Genomic DNA, 24,172 nt, shown 5'->3' on the forward strand with positions numbered 1-24,172 from the left:
ATAACCTACTCGATGTTAGGTTAGGTTAGTAATTGCTTGAATAATAAATTATGGTAGATGAAATTTTATTTTTTATATAGATTTTATATTAAATGATTTATGTATGAATTTCATTCATAGATTAATAATTATTTTAGCAGCTATAACTAAAAGAGCTTAAATTCCATTTAGTTCTTGATTGCCGGCTGCGAAATACCAATGCCAATTAACCAGAGTAACACCTCACGGGCATGCAAGAAACACGTCGTACAAAGTGACGTATCGGGTCCATTATTTTGAGATGCAGTTAAGCCAAATGTGTCCATAATTACACCAGAATCTTTAGGCTCGAATACAGCAATGCTGCATGAATGCAGCTGCTCGAATACATTAAAAAGCATGGTCCTTATCCGGATGAACTCCGACATAGTAAGCTTCGTTGGTTCTAGATTCTAGGAACAATACCATTTGCTATGATTCTTACTCTTATTCGTTTCGGTTTGAGCAAAATTCGTGATTTTTGTGATTTTTCACATCGTTAAGTTGTTATCTAATCCACTGTCTAATCTGCCAATCCCTGTGCCACAATTCATCAAAACTAATTTAGAGCTTTGCAAAGAAAATAACAGACATACAAATATACTCGAATAAACAATATTACTAGTGTAAATAAAATAATAACCAGTATTTATTGATATCAATATCAGCGATGCAGTAACAAACAAGAATAATAACTTTAATGGTCATTCACTCGTCGGTACAAGTTATAAAACAGTGAGATAACTTATTCACACTCGTAAAATGCATGTAATTGTTAGAAAGTAGGTACGTCCACTTGTGACCAACTTAAACTAAAGAGTCTTTTTATTGATATTGCTGTATCACAATGCGATAATACCCTATGGTAGTTTCTCAACAAGTGAAATACACTTCAATGTTAGAAATTGCAGGTCATTTTTAAAGTAAGTAAGGTATTAAAAAACCACGTGTAAGCTTGTTTATCAGAATAAAAACTATTGGTATATTAGTTTTTAAATCACATATTTATAATGATTTTATGAAGAGATGACTCTCTTCATAAAATCATTATCATTATTTGAATATATCTCTTTGTGAGTTACTAAAAGTAATTGTATCTTTAAATGAATACGTTCGTTACGTAGATGTTTATTGAGTTTTATGAAACACCTCGTGTATCAGGATATTATTATGTCTTTTATACATAAAGTAATGATGTTATTATATCAACTTCGTTGTAAATTTAATAAACGTCGCAGGAGATAAGTTCGTGAGCTTAATTGAAAATGTTTTATTGGAGTTGTGAACTAGTTATTTTCTCTTCAATATTGAAATGAATATTAATGAAGAAATTGTGAGTACAGATTGGATTTATACTTTATTACAGCAACTTATTATGGAAAATTTAATAAATCTCAATTTACTTCATTTAGTCCGTAAACAAAATATAAAGAGTAAATTAATATGACATTTTCTTAATAATTAAATTAGAAAATATGTCTTATCAAAGAACAATGTCTTCAAAGAAGATTTTGAAATTGATAAGAATTTTGCCACAGCGAAACAATGTCCAATTTTGAAATGAATTAAACAACAAATAGCCACAAATGATAAAATCAAAAATTTAGCATAAAATGAAGATTAATGTCTTAAATAATAATATAACCAACTATATACCTAGATCCTACTAGTAGTGTATAGGTACACCGCGTGATATGGCGCCAAGGAGGCTGGTTATATTTCCGCAATAACAACTAGGCTGAATTGTTATTTGTGTAACAAATGAGCAAGCCTTTCCTTTTAAGCCTTGTCATCAAACATAACGATAGAGTAAAATAGATAAGTTTTAACCTAAACTAAAGTACGAGTATCTTGATAAATTATGTAGCATGCAAATAAGACATAGCCATTTATGGGCAGTGTTTAGCGATGCTACTAAAGCCTACTAAAACTAAATAGTTCAATGAACCACTTTGTTTACATTTATTTTACTTAAAATGAAACAAAAGACAGACATAAACATCGCAAAAGTCCGTAAAACAGCGTATTCTGAAATGAAAATAGATGCCAGGATTTCGCAAATAGCACTGCGTACCTACACAGAGAAAAATAGTGAAGTTTGGTCAACTTTATGAAAATATAATACCAGGATTTTATGCGGCAGGCTCCTTTATGGCTCAGAGACGACTGCAGCGAAACGAGCGATAAAAGTAGGTTAGACCAAAATAACGAACGGAAACTCTCAAATTATTAGTTTTGATGAAATGTTGCTTCACGCCCCGTTGGCACCGGAAATATGAATTTTAAAGCTACACCGATATCTAATTACAGTTTATTGATGCTTTTATTGCTGTTTATGTTTGGAGAAACGTGATATAGTTTGATAAATCGGTTAATATAGTTTTATACAATCAAACATTACGCTTTATTGCTTGTAACAGGGATCACTATGGTTTTTATAAGGGCGGGCCCTGTTTCATTTCTTATCGATATAATTTTAGACGATGATGTCCTATTTTTAGGGATCATTTATTTATTAATTTTAATTTAACGATTAGTTACCCCATGACTAAAAGTTCTCCCAATTTTGGACGACGCTTAAAAGAACCAAGTCTTAGAGCTCGATCCACATCTATTAGAGCCCATAAGACTATGGTTGTGTGTGCTAGGAGTTAGTCAAGTTACATTTTCATTGCCTGTAGGGTGGTAATAACCACGACGAAAGCCTTCCATTAGTCCTGAGGTGATCCAAACTATAAAACCTAAATATTAATTGACGCGTGCCAAGAATCGAACTCAAAAACGATCGGTTACAAAATTAAGTTATGGAATTTATGGGATTTTACAACACAAATTTTGTACGTAGAAATCATTAGTGATTTACATATTTTAGACTAAAGCTTATAAAATAATGTATTATGTATTAATGTTTCAAAATGTATACTATACTCACATGATAATTCAACAATAGCCGGCTGACTTCTTATATCTCCTCGGCTACTCCACGCGTGGCATGTACACGAAAATCTATCTTCACCGAAATATTCCTCCAAATGATCCCTCGTTACATTGCATTCAGCCTCAACTATCCTCACACCGCTTTGAGGATCCACAAATTCAAATTGTGTGCTCCCAACAGAACGGACATCGTTGCATTTAAAGTACACTTGCAAAGCATTAGCTGCTCGACACCTCAGCATTGCTGGCTTATTACGAACTACATACGCGTGCTGCGGTTCTAGCAAGAACATTGGTAGATCATCTGTAGAACTCTGCAAGAGATGATCTCCTGATAGAGAAGGCAACTCATCTGCGTCATCTCTATTCTCGTGTTCATCTTCTTTATGAGACTCATGGTCGTAATCTTCTTCTAAATAATCTCTGTGATGTAGGGGAGCATTGTTCTTTTCTGAATTGTATGGATCAAGGGCTTCAACACCGGCTGGATGTGCGTATTCTGGCCTTAGTGGTATAGGAGGTGTTGGAGCGACTGTGCTGTGTTCCGGTTCAGTAGAGCTTGGCTCGTCTGTAACAAAAGAAATACAATGTTGTAATATATTGCTACTATTTGTACCAATCGTGAACTTTTTAATTTATAGGAAATTTTATAAATTGTATTACAATATACTCGTACATTATGGGATCTTCCTCTTGGTATTGTATTTCTAATTACAGAAGTGTTAATAGACTCTACGTGACTCGAAATAAATGGCAACTGTCATAATAGTACGCCCCCAAAGTAGCGCCATCGATTTCTCCCAAAAGCCCGCACCTGGTTTGACGCCTCACTCGCGCCTGTTTACACGCAAAACATAGCTGATATTTGGATACCGTACACACTACTCCTCCAATCTTGCCAATTACACTTTAAATTTGAACTCAAAGCTAACAGCATTAAAGTTAAAATTTCAGTGGCAGAAAAATCAAACACCCTCGTCAAAATTTTGCTCAGAACTGTTATCAGTACCTAAGTGTATGTTACTTCTATAACAGTGCTGACAGTAATACCTCAAGCGTTGTATTATTATTTGGAGCGAGGAATGGCACAAAAATAAACCGCAACTCGACTGAAGCGAGGATAACTTAATTAGTTTCACTTCCGTTCAGTGTATTTCTATTTCCGATTTCGTAGGGACCGAACGCTATTTCCTTCTCGATTCTATTTTTCCTTAATGGGATTTGTTTCGATGGATCCTTACTTCACTCTGCGGTTACGGCGACCTACTCAGTATTATTAACACTTTACTATTCTAAGGCTTCAGGTGTTAAAATTAACATTTAAAAGAATTATATGACGTGGTGTTGGAAGTCCTTCTTAGACGTCTATCGACTGTTAATGATAATGATGATATTACACTATCCAAGTAAATATTTTAAATATAACAGGCAGTATAGAAATGACATAAGAATAGTAGTCACAAACGAGTTATTTGCCAAATTCTACTTTATAATTTATTATACTTATAGGAGTAAATTTTTAACCTGCTGAATTTATATAAAAGACAAAAGTACCTACCAAAATTTTGTAAAAAGCAAGACAACTTTCAGTGGCTTGACAATTATTTTATAAAGATACAAAATTTCTGCTATAGATTTAATATTCATCCCTACTGTATATTAAAATAAATTAAACGAAAATTGTAAATAAATCAATCGCATTTTTTTATAAAAAAAAATACACGGCCTTAACAAAAGAATGAATAAAATAACATCGCAGTCAGAAGGCTACCAACTTATTGTCTTCATACCTCCGAGAATAGAAAGGCTATCAATATTTACGAAGGCTTTAAGCGGAACGGCTTTATTTATAATCATGAGTTCAGATCGATATTCCAGTAATTCGGTTCTTGTCTCGTACTTATATATTCTGACGTGGGTAAACCAATTACATATGCCATTATACCTTGGCTCACCCAAGCATCTGTGCCTCGTTTATTCCAAGAGCTTTTTGTTGTAACATCGGATTCAAATGTTTAATAGTGAGACACTGTTAACAAAACATCTTCATCGTCATCTTAATTTGTAATGACCTAGAAGGCCAGCTTTATAGGTAATGAGATTTGGAGCCTAGACCAATATAAAATTTAGCTCAGTTTACAAGCACTTTTGAAACGTATGGTTATGTTGCTATCTATGGTGATAAAGAAAACTTATATTTAATGTTATGCATACGTTAGTGTCAATGATTGTGACCGACGGTTTAACATACTATTTGTGACACAGAGGTGAAACACCACCAATTTCTCAACTGTTGTTATTGAGTATTTCTAGAAAGAAAGCCCATTTTAGTCCGAAAATAAGACCTGAAGAAATCATGACTCATAGTATCAAAGAATTAGCACTGGACCAATAAACAATTTTAATCTCACTAAAGGAAATTTCCTCAATAGGTACTATACCAACACTATTAATTCCGAAGTAATACTGGTTATTAAATGCAGTATACATCGATTTGGCTTATGAGTAGTGTCGTATCTTGTCTATTAGATCAGAGTATTATAAAATTGTCTCCACCTTTACTTCTTCGCGCCTATATTAATCTTTATGGGTTCTTATCTTCAATATTTAATTAACATTCCCTGTTTATTATCGTCTTCAAATCGTGAGAAGCTATTTATAATTCAAATTACGACACCACATCATTTCGGTTTCATTTGTTTGGCGTACTTCTTACAGAGCAAAGAGCTCATTATAAGCGAATATAATAAATAAATGGCCACTTGGTCAAAGAGGAGCGCAGAGAATTTTATTAATATTCGCACCGCGGCACATAATTGAAATTTACGTGACCATAATTGAATACTCCAGGACAATATTCTAATACAAAATTATAATAATGAGACTACAGGAAAATACACGCAAAGACACTTTTGATAAAGAAAATAAAGACAAGAATCCAAAGGCCTTTAAAAGCTATGATTGATGTCGAAAAGACAAGAACAAACAGATTTTTTGGAAATAAAAATATTAGCCATAATTAAAGTAGCATATATTTTGATCAAATTTGATTCAAAATCTGTTAGGTAAATGGCCTAACACATTTTAAACCAAATCTATGGCCTAAAACAGAAAGTCTTATCTCAGGTGATGTTCTCTTTTAGGAACACGTTCCACAATATTCTGGTCAAATTAAAATTAGAGAATTTTTCGAAAGTAGAACATCGCTCAGCTGGTCTATTTACTAATTTGATCTATAATAACAACCTATTAAAATTAACATCAAATCAACTGAGGAATATCATCCACCTACTGTATCCACGAAGGGTTGTCAGTATGCACCGGATGACATTTGTTACATACAATCTCAATTTCGTATATGTCAACTAATATTAAACTTAGTAAAAGCCTGGTACAAGTTCAGAATTATCAAGCATTGAGACTAATTGCGTTTTGTTAATTTTAATCCTAATACTATAAACATGATTGATTGACAATGTAATTTCAATTAAATGGTAAATATATTAATCAGCTGCGTTGGCTTGCATAACATTGCTTACATATTATAAACTTTCAAAATACGAAAGCCTGTCTCGAAAATTGATTTTAATTTTATACATAACCAATAAACTACGCAACGTAAAAGCTTCCAGCTGTGATCTTGAAATCAATTTTATGTTTTGTAACAAGATTAATGTTTAGTAAACGCTTCTGTGTGGTCTAATATTCCATGCAGTTGCTGTTATACTGAACTGTTAATTTATTATGTGGTATTGTGTGAGGATTTGTTGCATTATATTTGATCACTATTATTTCTATGACAACACTTACGGGCTGGGTTATATTATACACCTGTGTAATATAAAAGGTCTATCAAGTCCCAGCTCTAACTACTGCAATTGATTAACCATTTCTATAGATTAGATTATTAGCATTAATAGTATTACTATAGATTGCGCGGAAATTTGGCATGTAGATAATAGTTATTAATATATTCGCTAAGAAATATTTTCTCAAAATTTACTCCCGAAACGACTTTCTGCGGGTTAGTAAAATCAATGAGGTAATAACAATTTTTGTAGCAATCTTGAAATTAAAGTTATTGTAAGATGATTACAATATTTTCGTCCTACAAAATAGCTAAAATAAAATACAAAGTTGCTAAACTAATGTTACTATTTACAATTATAGATGCCTTGAGAAAAACAACACTTATTATTATTATAAATAATAAATATGAGAGCTAAGACATGAAAAAAACAGATAGTTTCTTATAATATGTTGCGTGTAATACAAAGGCTATATTAACGTGCTCGCAAAATATTATAATATGCCTTTGTATTAAATCTCATAACAAAGATGCCGTCTAAAAAACGTAAACGCCAAAGGTTAACGGTTTTCTAAGTAAAACAAACACAAGGCAGAAAAAAATATTGGAACACTAAAAATATTTAAACAGAATACTTCGTAGACGGTTCATAAGATCAATCACTCTTTACTTTCAAAATGTTAACAGCTACGTTTATTTTAACGAGAGTCGTTCCATCATGTTCAATATGAATTATTGGAATACCTAAACATATTAAATGGGACATATCGTCAGATTATCTTAATATCTAGAGCCATCTATCTAGCTTAAAATTTAATTGAAATAAATTGATACATTGTTTTGCTCTGAGTGTTTGTGATGACCATCATCATCATTTTTAACCGACTTCAAAAAAGGAGGAGGTTTTCAATTTGACGCGTCTGTTACCTCATAACTTCGTTATATATTAACCAATTTTGATTTTTTTTTTGTTTGAAAGAGTATACTTTCAGATTGGTCACATTTCATTTTCGTGAAAATCAGTTAAATTAGTAATTTTGTGTTAGAATTAAAATAACTGAAATACGTCTTTGAAGTCGGTTTCATTTTAATGTTAAAAAGATAAGAGATATAGAAGCTGAATGATTGTTAGCTTACCAGTCACTTACCACAGGTAGTATGGTAGGTAACCATGTAACCATGCTGGCATGCCATTTGAACCATGGTGGCTTTTGAGAGTTAAAATATTTTAACTTTTCATCCTTGACTTAACGTCCCTCAACTTTCCAGTTTCTATAAAATGATTTTTTTGATATTTTCTACGTGGTAGTATGAAATATGATTTTCCCTGTCGCCCGATACTTAATTTCGTAAGAACCTTTCGTTAGAGATCTCTAATCATTGATCGTCAACGATGTTTTTCGATTAAAAGAGTTTCATATAATATTAGAAGAAAAACTAATAATTTATTAATAAGACATATACAAAGAAGAAAAACTTTTTTAAATATTTTAAATAAAGACATTCTCATTTTAATCTTATTTTAGTAAACCAAAATATTGTTGGATGTTTTGGTAGTTTTAAAATTCCTTACAACAAGACGAAACGGGAAAATGAATTCAAATGGAGAAATTCCGTATTTGCCTGAGAGCGAACTGAAATATGTTTGGCTGATGAATGGTCAGATTCCGCAGACTGCTAACGAGGTCTAAAAATAAACTTACTTTCATCAGATATGAACAAAAAGCAACGTTGCTCTTCCCGTGGAATAAAACCTTAAATAGACTTAGTTTTCTTAAAAAACTACAGGACCGCTGGGTCCATAATTAATAAATATTAAATTAAATAAAAAAAAATAATAATAATTGTTACTTGTATCAATACATACTTGTAAATAAAATAAGATTTCATTATTTAGATTTTAGATCTAAAATATATAGATACTAAATCACTTCAATCAAGCTTTTTTTTAAAAAATGTCTGTTTGTTTAAAGCAGCTGAAGCCGGGTTCTGCGTACTTTAAGAATATTAAAATCCAATATCTGTATGAAAAATTTTGATCGTTTTTATAGAACTATTATTGTTGCTGAAACGAATTTATGATATCTTTATACCTTGTTAAGGCCTTAACTAAGCCGAAGTTTTACTGTTAACGGCTCCGACTTAATACTAGACGGGCTCGGTATTATTGTAAGTACATAATTTTAACGCAGGTTAGTTCAAGGAGAGACAGGAAAATTAATCATATTTTAAACACCATGTACCTTATATCAGAAAATATGTACTTATTCTACGTAGATGAACAATCACAACTTTTGGATACAGGAAGGGAGGGTGTTGTCTTCTTTTAGATGTGTTGCTTGTTATAACAGAGCCATCTCAAGTTGAAAGGGGCCGACTCCTGTCATTTTGTCCGGCATTCGGATAATTAAGAATGGGATCAGCGTGTAAGTTCTGGACTAATGAAATCCAATGCGTTTTGCTCGGAACGATAATGTATTTTTTATAGAATTAGTGTTTTCTATTTCTTGTATTTGAGTCGATACTAAACTTGTTTCATTTGGTTCGGTACGTCTTTATTCCACTTTGATTGATAAAAGTTAAGATTTTACGGATAAAAAAAGAGAAAATGGGTAACTGATTGAAGTTATATCCTGCAAACAAGATGAAAATCCCGAGTCACGGTGTTTTAGGTTACAATAGGTTCTTGTATGTATGTGAATAGGTTGTATATTATTTTCCTCACTATTTGAATCATCAAATAGAACATAATATAATTCCTTACACTAATAAAATTATTGATAATAGAAACATTTTAAAATTATCCGACTACAATAAAAGTCACAGAAACTTAAATTATGTTTTCGCATTTTACCTTTATCGTTTCATTGCACGTTTGCGAGAAAATTCAATACAGTTATTAAGTTTGAGCAAAAAGTACAGTCATGCACTGAACAATACGTAACCGTTCTTAGAATTCTTTTCTACATAATTACACATTCTTCATTGTATACAATTGAAATGTTTTTCACCCATAGGCGTATATAGGGGGAGGGAGGATCGGGTGGGCCGTGCCAACCCTAGAATGGACCTGTGCCCACCCTACGACTCTGAGCTAGTATTATGATACTAAATATAGACTAGTTATACTTAGATATACTTGATGTCGGGGGCCAGGCCCCCTTAGAAAATAATCTAGATACGCCAATGTTTTCACCTATGGAATGTTTATAATGAATAGCCCTTCGCTAGATACCCTTAAAGTTTGATTTTTAACCGTGTTTATCGAAAGGTTGCCACGAAGTAACTAAGGACTGGCGACATTATTTCTCATATTATGCTAAAGAAAATATTGAATATAATACGCTTTGTACTTCGATGGTTGAAGATCTGAACTCTGATGAACCAGCTACCTAAGCCATTGCAGTCCAAATCCCATACTAGCCCACAATACTATGGTATCTATAATAGTAGCATAGGCTGACAAATTTTCAACCTTCCTTTTTGACGGCCTCATGCATACGGTATGTGCGGTGGATTTATGACGGAAGTCCTGAATTCGATCCCCGACCGGTCTGAGGTTTTCTTAATTGATCCAGGTCTGACTGGTAGGAGGATTGGGTCGTGGCTAGCTACCACCCTACCGATAAAGACGTGCCGCCAAGCGATTTAGCGTTCCGTGTGGATTTTCATCCTCCTCCTAACAAGTTATCCCGCTTCCATCTTAGATTGCATCATCATCTATCAGTTGAGATTGTAGTCAAGGGCTAACTTGTAAAAAAAACCTTCAAAAAACGGCTTCTAATAAAACCCACATCTAAGAGAAAGTATTATAATGTGCATAATCCAACTAAAAAAGCAAACGACTATTGATCAAAGGTTGTTTTGTGCCCCATCTCGCACTTGACCGATGTTGCTCCGGATAGAGAAGGGCTTATTGATGAGCAATGCTTCATCAACGTCCGGGACGTACTGTATCGCGGAATGCACTTGACGCGTTGCTTACTCACAAAGCGCCGCGATAAATACGTTTGAAGTTTGATAATTTTAAGTTTTCTTATTGGAATGTTGATTGATTCATATTACACTATCAACTCGATTTCGACGGCCTCCGTGGCGCAGTGGTATGTGCGGTGGATTTACAAGACGGAGGTCCTCGGTTCGAACCCGGCTGGACAGATTGAGATTTTCTTAATTTGTCCAGGTCTGGCTGGTGGGATGCTTCGGCCGTGGCTAGTTACCACCCTACCGCCATAGACGTACCGCCAAGCGATTTAGCGTTCCGGTACGATGCCGTGTAGAAACCAAAAGGGGTGTGGATTTTCATCCTCCTCCTAACAAGTTATCCCGCTTCCATCTTAGACTGTATCATCACTTACCATCAGGTGAGATTGTAGTCAAGGGCTAACTTGTAAAAATAAAAAAAAAAATATATGACTGCACGTGTTAAACATATATTTTACTAGCTGATGCCGCGCGGTTTCACCCGCGTGGTTCCCGTTCCCCTAAGAATACGGAGATAATATATAGCCTTTATTATTTGTTTGTTATACTTTAAATTAATATAAATTATTAGCTGACGCCGCGTGGTTTCACCCGCGAGGTTCCCGTTCCTGTAGGAATACGGGGATAAAATAGCCTTCAGCCTTCCTCGATAAGTGGGCTATCTAACACTGAAAGAATTTTTCAAATCGGACCTGTAGTTCCTGAGATTAGTGCGTTCAACCAAACAAACAAACTCTTCAGCTTTGTAATATTAGTATAGTAGGCCAGCGTTTAACTGCAGTTAATGATGTAGCCAAAGAAACTTGTCTCAAACGTATTTCAAACGGTGAAGGAAAAACATCGTGAGAAAACCTGCATACCAGAGATTTTTAAAAAAAAATTACATATCATATCTAATTTCTTAAAATGCACACAACTGACAAGTTGGAGGTCCTGCCCCGGATTCGAACCCGCACCGTCCGGAATCGGAAACAGGGGTCATATCCACTGGACTTTCGCAGCTCTAAAACTTTATAACTTAAAAGCTTTTAATTTCTATGGATCTACAGTCCAATTGAAACTTTTATCATTAAGTGCCTCAAAGTATACTCATAGTTTATCCAGAAAGTGCTTAAGATAATTTTCTCTATGAGTCATACAGAAATTTATAAAGCACTTTCATCTTATCAAGTAAGATGGTCCTCTTTTAAATCACCATTTACTTATTGGTTAATAGATCCCCATGAAAAAAAATGTTTAATGGTTTAACTCACACATTTTTATCGCCGCACATAACACATGCAAGCAATAACAAGTAATGAGTGGTGCTTAAAATGAATGTAGCCGAATAAAACATTCACAGTAATATCGGAGATATTCCTATCGGCCGTTACACTCGCCTGCTTTTTGAGTGCATCGATAGTGTTGGAACTTATAAAAGTTTTGATGTAACGTATCTAGTTATTTTTAACTCTCGACGCAAAAAGGTGTGTTATAAATTTGACGTGGATGTGTGTCCGATTTGGATGTGGTTTTTTTTTTTTAATTTTTTTCATTTTCAGTTTAATTGCGATGGTTTTTTGCTATGTTAGGTTAATATCGGACCAGCAAAGAATATCAGCTCTTTTATAAAATGATGTTGTTAAGGCATTTTTAACCCCCGATGTAACTAGAATTCCGATAACCGTATTATATTCGCGGGTTAAACTAAGTAAGTACCTATCTACTTACATTTAGTTGCAATCAATTTCTAAAGTGAGATGTGTATGACATCATGCCGATCGCGACCAACACTCGATGAATTTTATAGGACGTCAAGCCGTTAGCGCTGCAGGCATGTGAGATTACTTGATTGTCAGTGGCTGACATAATTAACTTCCGACATTTTTGTTTTCATAGCTAATGCTCGCCACCTCGCTCGATATACCTACATGCCTGCAGCTGATATGACGTTGCCAGTAAAACTCATCGTGTGTTTGTCGCGAAATGCATGAATGCTCGACTTAAAGCAAGTACTAGGTACAATCTTTATTGTATATAGGTAAATTAAATATGCAATTTTAATATGTCATTAATTATTATTATTAGTCGTTTTTCCAGTCATATCTACATTGCAGACTAATAACGCGCATATACATACATAAATATCTACCTACTTATTTCGATATTTCCATTTGATGACCTGACTTACAGCTGGCTACCCGTTAGCGTTGGTTTTTGTAGGTCCTCGGACCTTGGTACCGTCAGTCGTCTGTTCTTGTTAACTTAGGACGCCGGCCTGACAAAAGTAAATCGAGATGAACGGGAATACCTTTATAGATGCTCCGTGTTTCAAGGTAAGTTGTAAATTATGTTTTCTAGATAGGTAGACCTACTTGTGACATATCTCAACAAATTTATTGTTAAATCCGGTGAATATTTTTGAAGTGATAACTTCTTACATTATTAAAAGGTCGTTGGTTTACATAGGATGTTGAACTGTGTACGTGGCGGCACTAGAACTGGGTCCTAACTGAAAATCAGTGCTGCATACTTTTTTTAGTATGTGGCAAAATGCTGAGTTAGGGCATTTTTCCTCAGACTAAATACATAAGGACTAGTATCGCACCCAAATTCACGAACAAAATTTTCTGCCATTTTCTAAGGAAAACGAGCTTAGATTTCACACATATCTTATACTAAACTAGCAGTTTTTGTTCGTTTTTTACACCATTTAACTACATAAAAAGGTATTTTTACGGAGGTTTTTAACCGTCGGACACGATTGTAAACTATGAAACATCGATTCTTTAGAGACAGTGTTTATAATCGCATAAGATCGTTGATCATATACTTTGACAGAAAAATAATGTCTTGCGAGGCAGGTCTTTATCTAATTAGTCTGAGCATTTTCAACCTAAAAATAAAGATATTTCTTTTTTTCTTCTTTCTTACACTCCCAGTGTAAGCCGCAAAACGTGTGCCACTTTGTCTGTCTTCCCTATCTCTTAGGGTTCATTTACACGAGCAACTCTACTGACGACCGAATTCAGCGACGTCTCGGCGGCAGTCGGCGGCGGTCGCCGACTGCAGTCAGCGACGTCTCAGCGGCAGCCAACGGCAGTCGACTGCCGCCGAGAGCACGGTAGCAGGTTAAGTTATCACTTCTGTCGAGCGCCGTTAGACACACCCTTTTTTTTACGAATATTTTTGCCTTCGTTTAAATATGAACAATTCCTGTTACCCTTCAATTGCAGACGACAGTGAACGTGGTACCAATAGTTTCGTCGCTGGAGTTAGGCGAGGCGCCACACTGGGACCCGTGGCACCAGGCTCTGTTCTTCGTCAACATCCTGCAGGGCTACATACACAAATATGAGCTGGCCACCAAGAGACACACCAAGACCAAACTTGGTAAATCCTACGGTCTTACCAGATCTTAAAGCTCCTTCTCGTCTGAAAGATTCTATATCTATACTAATATTATAAAGAGGTAAAGTTTGTGGTATTGTACCGATGATTTTTTACTTCATGTTCGTACCAATGATGTTATACTATTAGATATGTTACGTGCCAACAAAATCACCGAGAAAAGTGTTCCAAACGAATACATGCACAATATTTTGTATTTACCTACTTACTTTATATATTAAGTAACTTTATATAGTAAGTTATATATAGTAGGTAGTTCTTACACTTCCTGTACACACAACTCGGCATTGTAGATAATATTTAGGTATTAATTATGCTCAAGTAACTTTCGTGAGCCGTGATAGCCCAGTGCATATGAACTCTGTCTTCGATTCCGGAGGGTGTAGATTCGAATTCAGCCCATAGGGCATACACCTCCACTTTTCAGTTATGTGCATTTTAATAAATTTCATATCACGTGTCTCAAACGGTAAAGGAAAAATATTGTGAGGAAACCTGTATAGCTGAGAATTTTCTTAATTCTCTGCGTGTGTGAAGTCTGCCAATACGCATTGGGCTCTTTAGCCTAACCCCTCTCATTCTGAGAGGAGACTCGTGCTCAACAGTGATGTTGTTAATTTTGACTAATATTTTATCAGCTGGTCGGGTCGGATTCATAGTACCGGTGGAAGGTACGCGGGACCAGTACGTGGTGGGAGTGGAGCGTACTTTCGTAGTGGTACGCTGGGACGGCGAGGAGGGCAGCCCCGCTAGCGTGGTACGCGAGCTAGCCACTGTAGATAAAGACGTGATGACCACAGCTATTAACGACGGAAAGGCAGATCCGAGGGGAAGGCTCTATGCAGGTACAAGTTTTTTTTTCTTTACAAGTTAGCCCTTGACTACAGTCTCACTTGATGGTAAGTGATATTGCAATCTAAGATGGAAGCCGGCTAACTTGTTAGGAGGAGGATGAAAATCCACACTCCTTTCGGTTTCTATACGACATCGTAACGGAACGCTAAATCGCTTGGCGATATGTCTTTGTCGGTAGAGTGGTAAAAAGCCACGGCCGAAGCCTCCCACCAGCCGGAGAAACCAGGACCTCCGTCTTGTAAATCCACCGCGCACACCACTGCGCTAAGGAAGTCGTTAAAAAGTATATTACAGAGTATTGTTGAGTATTACTCTTGAAATTTATTTCAATTTTTAGTTTAGTTGTGTGTGGCAGTGGGCTATGCCTGCCACAGGTAGATGTAGGTAGGTATACAAATGAAACTCTAAGTTATAGTTCAGGGTTCAGACTTTACTTTTTCAAACTCGCCTTACACCGTCAAGTAACTATAACAAGCAGTCACTGGCCTGAACGTAGGTAGTAGTCTGGTTCCCGCTCCAGGGTCCGTAAGTATTAGGCCTCGGCGTGCGCTGGTGAAGGAAGACCAGATGGATAGAAGATGAAGAAGGCGATGAAGGCGAAGACGGCGCAGAAGGCGTAGAAGGCGAGAACCCCAGCGGGTTTCCCTAGGTTTCGAGCCCAGGAGGCCAACACCAACCAAAGTTAATTATTTACTTGGCACTAACGTAACGTCACAACGTTCGGCACCTGACGCAGGTATAAGAATGCCTCGCACTTTATGTGCGGTCGGTTAGCGTCGCTCCTCCCGAGTGCAGCCGAAGTAAAAGATTCGTGCGAAATCGTATTTACTGTGCGCGAGTGCGTTCAGTTATTATAAATAGGTATCTAGCGCGCGGACCCATAGGCTCAGTGCAAACCACTGCCTTATTTCATAGTTATAGCGTTACATGTGTTAAAAAGGATTAGGTGTGAAATGACCATCGTTCTGAACCATCGTTTTTATTATTTTTGTTAGTAAACAGTACACGAGTAGGGCAGTAATCGAGTAGGGCTGTAATATAGTTTAGCAAGAAATTTTCACGAAGGTTCCAATCCGGTCCCGGATTTTTTAGTCGTGTCGTATATGACCTGATTTTGGGAAATTATATATAACGTGTCTCAAACGAAGGCATAACATCGTGAGAAAAACTGCATACATGGGAATTTTCTTAATTTTAATTTTTGAGACTTTTCCATTAGCCTAACCTCTTTCATTCTGAGAGGAAACTCGAGCTCAACACTGGGCTGCATATGGGTTGTTATGATGATGAATCAAGCTATAATTTATTTATAATTCAAGGTACAATGAGCGACAAGCCAATTGGAACATTACTACAGCAGCAGGCAGCAGGGCTGGGTTCGTTCTACCGACTCGACGACAACGGCATCACTAAGCTGGATGATGGTATTGGCATCTCCAACGGATTGGCGTGGGACTTGAAGAAGAGAGCCATGTACTATACCGACAGCTTGGAGTTCAAGATACGGAAATACGACTATGATGTCGAGACGGGAGAAATATGTAAGTTTTTCTTTTATGAAATAAAGTGATCCTAATAACTATACATATTATGCCCAAGTGGAATGGTGGCAAGAATACTGACTGCATTTCCGCGCTGGATAGGCAGATTGATTCTTTGTTACCAGTAGGGATAGCCGCAGTGAAATCTTTCGGAGAAAATTTATGGCACTGCGACTTCTTTTTTTTTTATTCTTTACAAAGTGGTAAGTGATGATGTAATCTAAGATGAAAGCGGGCTAACTTGTTAGGAGGAGGATGAAAATTTGGCGATACGTCTTTGTCTTTTGGGTGGTAACTAGCCACGGCCGAAGCCTCCCACCAGCTGGACCTGGGGATCGAACCCAGGACTTCCGTCATTAAATCCACCGGGCATACTACTGCGCCACGGAGGCCGTCAAAAACAAATATGGAACAAATATGTAACTCTCAGTCAGAGAGGCATACTTACTTGAGCCACGTGCCTGTTTCAGCTTTATCTGCTGTGACTCTCGGTCTTGATTCTGTCATTAGTTAGTTTTTTTTTAATTAAGCCTAATGTCAGCCACTGACGATCAAGTTATCTTACTAGCCTGCAGCGCTTAAGGCTTGACGTCCGATAAAACTGATCACGTGTTGGTCGATATCGCCATGGTGTCATGCACTCAAAATTCATGTATTTCAATAAGTTTACAAGCACTTTTGAAACATTAAGTTATGCTTCATGATTTAATGACGACAATTAAAGTCGAAAACTTAAAATTAAAGTTACGAGGGTTCAAACGCCTTCGTCCGAGAAGAGCACCGATAAAGCTTACGCTAGATACTATATCGTATATATATTATTATATATATATATTAGATATACGCTAAGGGGCCAGATAGTGGTATAGAGTGATGTGTGTATTCTATGTTAAAAAAAAATCGTTTGTTTTTCAGCAAACCCCAAATACATATTCGACATATCAAACAACAGTTTAGGGGCAGTGCAAGACGGTACCACCATCGACTCTAATGGCAATCTATGGGTGGCTCTGCTAAAGGGTTACGGCGTGATTCAAATCGACCCCAATGGTAAAATTCTGCAGAGAGTCGACATACCAGCGCGGCAAGTCACCTCCGTTGCCTTCGGAGGCCCTAACTACGACATACTGTTTGTGACCACCGGCTGTATGGATCTAAATGACGGGGTCATACAACAAGGCTCGTGTTGTGGGTGTACCTTCATGGTGACAGGGTTGGGCGTTAAGGGATTACCGGCAGACAATTTCAGGCTCAGTGATAGGTTTAAGCCTGGCCCCACAAAGGGATCTAAGGCTGGAAGAGGAGACAAAAAGGAAAAGATTAACAAAGATGGCTAAGACTTACTGAAGCTATTAACGGCTAATGCTAAGCTGTAAACCGTTAAAACCGTTGTATAAAATTTTCAAGATTATTTTAAAAATTCTAACTGTTTGGATATTTTATGTTAATTACATTATTAATGTCAGTGTACCTATGCATATGCACCTAGAGAAGTCACTGGCCCTTCAGACACGGGCTTACCTAGTTTCAGGGTCAGGACGTCATTGTAATGTGTATGAGTTTTTTCAAATAAACAATTCTTACTCTTATTTATCTAAGTTAGAATGTACTGTTTGTGACACTAAAAATGAATAAACTTATTTTCTTTCTTTCTATTAGCTACCTACAAGTTGACTAAATCCAAACATTTTTAAATACATTTTTGGTAAAAATATAAAATTTTATATATATCAGTACAAAAGCGCAAATATTATTCAAATGGTAGGTGCTCAAACCTTCGTAAATATCGAGCCACATCTGGAAGGTGTACCTACTAAAGATACAGCATTATAAGATATAAAGTATTATATTCCCTAATTGCAGTAAAACTTATTTATTATTTGAATTTTAAAAATTGAAATAGATTGAATGAAAATTATAAACCAAAATAAATGCACAGAATTATTATTATCTTTGATTAATTCTATCTACTAATTAAAACCTGTCTACTATCAAATACGTTACCACTAGGTACACCAAGTGGCCTTTACACGTACAGTTCGGAACGCGGGTTAGACTGCAGTCCAACCCGCGGATGGAACCGTAATTTTTGACTGCGGGACGTATAGATTACTTTCGTGACATTAGTAGTTTATAAACCTAAATTCGTGCAGTTTATAAACTAAACCTAAACTAAATTGCATTCATTTTATATCCAGCTAATCTACCGCAGTAAATCAATTCGATTGTCATTAGCGGCATCATAATAATCAACCCAATTAGTGAAGTATTAGTGATATTTGAAAAGCAAATATTGACTCTGATTATAATAATTACGTTAATTTTTCAACTCAATATTTATATCTACCGGACTATGACGACCATTCGTTCGTGTGAAATTTTGTTTTTCACAAATCCAGCGATAAACCAGCTGAATGAATGAGTATTATTATTATTATTTTATTATTAAACATGAGCTTACTTGAAATATAAAACATATACGAGCCTACACGTATGTATTTATTTAACTGGCGGCTCGAGAACGTTGTACTTTGAGGTTCATACTAGAGTTATATGTCCAGCAGTAAACGTCTATCGGCTGATAATAATGATGATGATGATAGTGTATTTAATTTGCTTACAATATGTAGATTATGTAGTTACGACTATTAAGACTAACAAACAAACGGACAAACTATCGCCTTATAAGTAACTAGCTACCGCCGCGCGGTTTCACCCGTGTGGATCCCGTTCCCGTAGGAATACGGGGATAATATATAGCTTATAACCTTCCTCGATAAATGGGCTATCTAATACTGAAAGAATTTTTCAAATCGGACGAGTACTTCCTGAGATTAGCGCGTTCAAGCAAACAAACAAACAAACAAACTCTTCAGCTTTATAATATTAGTATAGATATTGGTGTGATATTAATTTTTGTACTTTTATTTTTTTCTTCCTCCATTATTGTACAGTTTCAGTTCGCACTTATCTGTCTTTGATGTTTAAATATGCATTTTGTGCATATGAGTGCATTTCAAAATCCTCTAACGAAGTTAATGAGTCTATGTGTCCAAACTCTTCCAGCTATGAAACATTAACTGTCACATATATTTTAACGATCTGTGAGTTTGAGTGCTCCTTTTCACTAACGGGTCATTCAAACTAAAGTGATTGGATAATGCGTCTTCTTATCATGAGATCCCAGGTCCGACAAAATACTCTCTACGTACGTTTCACCCCGAAACCGGAGCGTCCTCAGGAGATGTTGACTCTACAACGTGCAATTGCACGTACGTACGTAGAGAGTATTTTGTCGGACCTGGGTGACGTTGTCGCATGGGTTCGTCTATCGTATCGTATTTTGCTATCATCGGCTTTTCGCGGATGATAGCAAAATAAATAACTCATTATATATATATATAATCACGATGAACTTTCGCAAAGTAACGCCAGCTTCAATCCAACATAGAGAGAAATCTGCCATAAGTAATATCGAGGTGACAGTGTAAGGTTCGAATTTGTTTCTATATCTCTTTGGCTAACTCGATAGAGAGCGATAAATACGAATTCCAAGCTCACCCTGTAGAGTTATAAAAACATTACAGTATAGCGGCACAGTTGAATTCGAAAGTACCGTCGACAAAAATAGTTGTACACCCGTACATGGAACTGTGATATCTTCTCAAAATGGAACGTCATAAAACATTCAAGGATTCACTCGCATCCCCGCATCCGTTGGAAGACGCCTCAGCCCTCTCAGCGTGCAGTTACTCGTAAATGCACTTAGCTGCGAGACGTAAAAAGATTCGCTAGTTAATGGAACTCTCGGCTATTTGCTCATAAGGTACGTAAATCAAATGTTGGAGGACATTCTGTTGCAGATGGTTTATTACGGATTCGTTTTAGAGTTAATGGGAGATGCGTTTTAGGTTTATTTTTGAATTTAATTTGTGTGTGTCGTCTATCAAACGGGCACATGTTATTCGCGAATAAGTGAATTGTGTCACCATTAACAACCCATATTCAGATCACTGTTGATAATGAGACTTCCCTCAGAATGAGATGAGTTAGGCTAATCATTTAACGACGCTGGCCCAATAGGGATAGGCAGACTCACACGTAGAAAATTAGGAAAATTCTCAGGTATGCAGGTTTCTTTACGATGTTTTTCCTTCACCATTTGAGGCACGTGATATTTAATTTTTTAAAATGCACATAACGGAAAGTTAAAGGATTCGAAGATAAACCAGTCCAACTTGTCTACTTTTGAAAGTCTATTTAACTTTAGTGCTGTAGTAAAGTGTTCAGACAAACGATTGACAGTAAACAGTTGACAGTGCGATGGTGTATATAAAACTAAGAAATATATTTATAGAAACAAACCTTTAGTAGGTATAGACATACAAACACGCTTGGTCAGTCGTCTTACTACATCCATAGACAAACGCATTGTCAGGAATAGATTGACTAAAATAAGTAAACAGTAAAAGATACATACAAAACCTAGCTATAAATTTCAAAGTCTCTAAGAACTTAAGAAATCTTTTAGCAAATAAGAAATACTTTCTAAAAAGATAAAGCTAACATCAATCCGGACGAACATAATCAACACTCAAGGAAGAACGAAGTACATTAGCTTTTGTTAATAGAAAAGGAACAGGGATTAGCTCTCCGAAACTTGAGCTTCCTCCAAAAATACATTGATGTCAACAAGGTGCAAACCCAAATCCGAAATTACTTTTCGAAAAACCATTCGGAAACGATTCTCACCGAGATGCAGAAAAAAGGACATAAAAGCCGACCACACCCACAAAAACTGCTTCAATAGACACCTTTACTTTGTAAAATGTAACACGATATATACAAAGAGTAGTCGAGTGCCAGTCAAGAGGTTCCCAAACAAGATAATCCCTTTGTTAGTCGTGTTATAATGGCGTCTCCGGGGAGTCTTCTATTATTTTCTGTTTCGTTTGCAGCAGCTGTGGCGCATGTTGGAGTTTCGTATTTCAATGTGAATCGAGTTTCAATTTCTGTTCCTGAAGTGCGACAGGTCAACGTGTTTCAAGTTGTCGGCAAATGTGAGATGTTGATGTTGTTTTGTTTGGTTTATGGAGCATACATTCGTTCAGTATCATTTAGTTGTGATGATTTTGGATTTCGTTATTTCGTCTGCAGTCTAAGACGGTACATGTATTAAGTAGTTATGATATGCAGCTTAATGCTTTGTATTTGATCTAACTGTTATCATAAATACGAGAGTTTGCAGGGATGAAAGCGCGGTATTCAATCATTTCAAACTTTCAAATCAACTGTTTTGACCTTTTTGAAATTTGGCAAGAAGATAGATAGTCTGGTATACAATATAATCGATTTTCCGCATATTACGGGAACGGTATCTATGCGGGTAAAACTGCTACACTCAGGCCTTAGCTTTAAAATAAATATGATATTTAACGCACCTAGCAATGGCATGACATCTAGTAATACCATCTTTCATGTTACTAAAATACTATAAGCCAAATCTCAACCACAACACGACTTTCAATTTTAACACCTTCTGTGTAAATAGAAAGACGTGTTCAACAATATGCATTTGATGATTAAGTTCATTTCGAAGCGATTAAATACTAATTTCTCGGTTTTATTTTTTATTACTAAAAATATTTATTCATGCGTAACCAGTATTTTTGCTGGCTTTGGGTTGAAGTAAATTGAGCACATCCTATTACCAATACAAATAACAAACTATAACGAAAGACCTGAAGTATTTCTAAGTCTTTCATTCAATACGAGTAAGCACTATTTTGCTCTTATGGCATTCTTCGGAACAAAGCTTTTAAATCAATAGTTAAGCGTTATTTTATATTCTTTCAAACAATAAATCCAAACAATAGGGTACATAGGTAACAATGGTAAGGTAAAGTTTGTTCGTACAATAAAATGTGATTCGTTAGGTAATTGTGTTTCTATAGATGGTTAATGCGAAAGTCGTGTACGGAAGTCGACGGTCTGTGGGCACGATTTTGTGACTTTTTTGCGTACACCGCCGTTCCTCTCTTAAAACTGTCTTCTTCCCTTTTAGGGTTCCTTGGGAAATTCTGAATATATCTTTAAATGCCTTGTTGGTCAAGTAGTCAGTCTATTTTAGGCATCAAAGCAAGAGGCCACGCTTCGAGACTTATAAAAGTATTGGGATATTTTTTTTCTAGAAATTCTTTTTTTTTTATTCTGATTGTGTAAGTGCCGTATGATCCTTAGAGCGGAGGAGTGTTAGATAGCCCATTTATCGATGAAGGCTGAAGGCTATATTTTATCCCCGTATTCCTACAGGAACGGCAACCTCGCGGGTGAAACCACGCGGCGTCAGCTAATAATTTATAATAATTTAAAGTATAACAAACAAAAGCTTGCAAAAAGTAAGTGATAATAATAACATTGGACAGAACCCACTAAGATTTGTCCCCCCAGTTTTTGCTAAGTAAGCAATCTTTGAATTATCTACGGGTACTTTTTGCCGGCGACCTCCTTATCGCGTTCAAGATTAGGTACTAAGACTTTAAGTGAAATTTCGGCTCCAAATTACTTCCACCCTCAGATATTGAGAGAGGTGGGTGATGAAAAAGTCGTTATAAAAACTGCCTGCCTTATAAACCTTGATGACTTTTTTCATCACCTTTACTTAGTAGGTGGTAAGCCCAGTAGATATAACCCCTGCTTCCGATTGTTGTGGGTTCGAATCCGGTCTGGGGCATGCACCTACAACTTTTCAGTTGTGTGCATTTTAAGAAATTGCATATCACGTGTCTCAAACGGTGAAGGAAAACATCGTGAGGAAACCTGCATACCAAAGAATATTCTTAATTCTCTGCGTGTGTGAAGTCTGCCAATCCGCATTGGGCCAGCGTGGTGGATTACTGGCCTAACACCTCTTAATCTGAGCTCAGCAGTAAGCCGAATATGGGTTGATAACGAACGAACTTAGTAGGTACTTATATATTTAACTTATTGTTCTAAGCATAATAATTGATTTTATTTTCATTAAGTTTTTATAATTATTATAAGGTGCGAAATAACTAGCTATGTATACCCTCATTTTTTATTGATTTAGATTGTTTAAACCGAGTATATTTTTAACCGACTTCAAAAAGGAGGAGGTTCTCAATTCGGTCGGTATTTTTTTTTATGTATGTACACCGATTACTCAAAGACGCTTGGACCGATTTCAAGAATTCTTTTTTTGTCTGAAACGGTATAGTCCCCATTTGGTCACCGCCTGCATACTGATCAGCAGGTAGAACATATTATGATGTTATTTTTCGCTTTTTAGTTTAGTGGGTACGTTTTTAGGTTTTGAAGGCGGTTGTATTTTTTTTATTAAAATTTTTATTATAGACTATACGCTTGAATTAAAACATATTTAGCTCTCTCTCTCTCACTATTAACGTTCGGTTGCCTCGCTCGATTACACTTTTCACCAGCTTACTACTTACTCAGCCAAATCAAAAAAAAAATAATAGTCCAAGAGCTCACCATGTTTGTCCGCGGCGACGGCGAGCACCCATAGCACGAGCAGCACGCTCCCGCGCGCCATCGCTTCACATGCGCGCGCGCATCACCTAAAACAATAACGCTGTTTGAGTACGTGAAAGGCGACCAA

The 24,172-nt window shown here is 36.2% G+C and overlaps 2 protein-coding genes across 5 annotated transcripts in view; one reads left to right on the top strand and one right to left on the bottom strand.

Moving 5' to 3' along the window:
• The window catches only part of LOC112047393 (netrin receptor UNC5B), a 142,508-nt gene that overhangs the window by 67,059 nt on the left and 51,277 nt on the right, over positions 1-24,172 (bottom strand). For all 4 annotated transcript variants that reach the window (XM_052882373.1, XM_052882375.1, XM_052882372.1 and 1 more), the window contains exons 2-3: positions 24,046-24,131; positions 2,951-3,523 (exon numbers count right to left, since the gene is read on the bottom strand). In XM_052882373.1, coding sequence (XP_052738333.1) covers positions 2,951-3,523; positions 24,046-24,106 — 634 coding nt within the window. In that variant the 5' untranslated portion in view covers positions 24,107-24,131. The remainder of the gene's footprint in view (positions 1-2,950; positions 3,524-24,045; positions 24,132-24,172) is intronic.
• LOC112058149 (regucalcin-like) lies at positions 11,232-18,485 on the top strand. The gene is made up of 5 exons (XM_024098836.2): positions 11,232-13,062; positions 13,963-14,119; positions 14,776-14,982; positions 16,312-16,533; positions 17,449-18,485. The coding sequence occupies exons 1-5, from the start codon at positions 13,024-13,026 to the stop codon at positions 17,868-17,870; spliced, it is 1,047 nt and encodes a 348-aa protein (XP_023954604.2). The 5' UTR covers positions 11,232-13,023; the 3' UTR covers positions 17,871-18,485.

Source organism: Bicyclus anynana, chromosome 7, assembly GCF_947172395.1.
Source record: "Bicyclus anynana chromosome 7, ilBicAnyn1.1, whole genome shotgun sequence".
Lineage (NCBI taxonomy): Eukaryota > Metazoa > Arthropoda > Insecta > Lepidoptera > Nymphalidae > Bicyclus > Bicyclus anynana.

Excerpts from the sequence above, each read along its gene's own strand:
- LOC112058149 (XM_024098836.2), top strand. The coding sequence starts at position 13,024 with ATGAACGGGAATACCTTTATAGATGCTCCGTGTTTCAAG. Across the intron at positions 13,063-13,962 it reads TAGATGCTCCGTGTTTCAAG|ACGACAGTGAACGTGGTACC; the intron begins GTAAGTTGTAAA and ends CTTCAATTGCAG. Across the intron at positions 16,534-17,448 it reads TGTCGAGACGGGAGAAATAT|CAAACCCCAAATACATATTC; the intron begins GTAAGTTTTTCT and ends TTTGTTTTTCAG.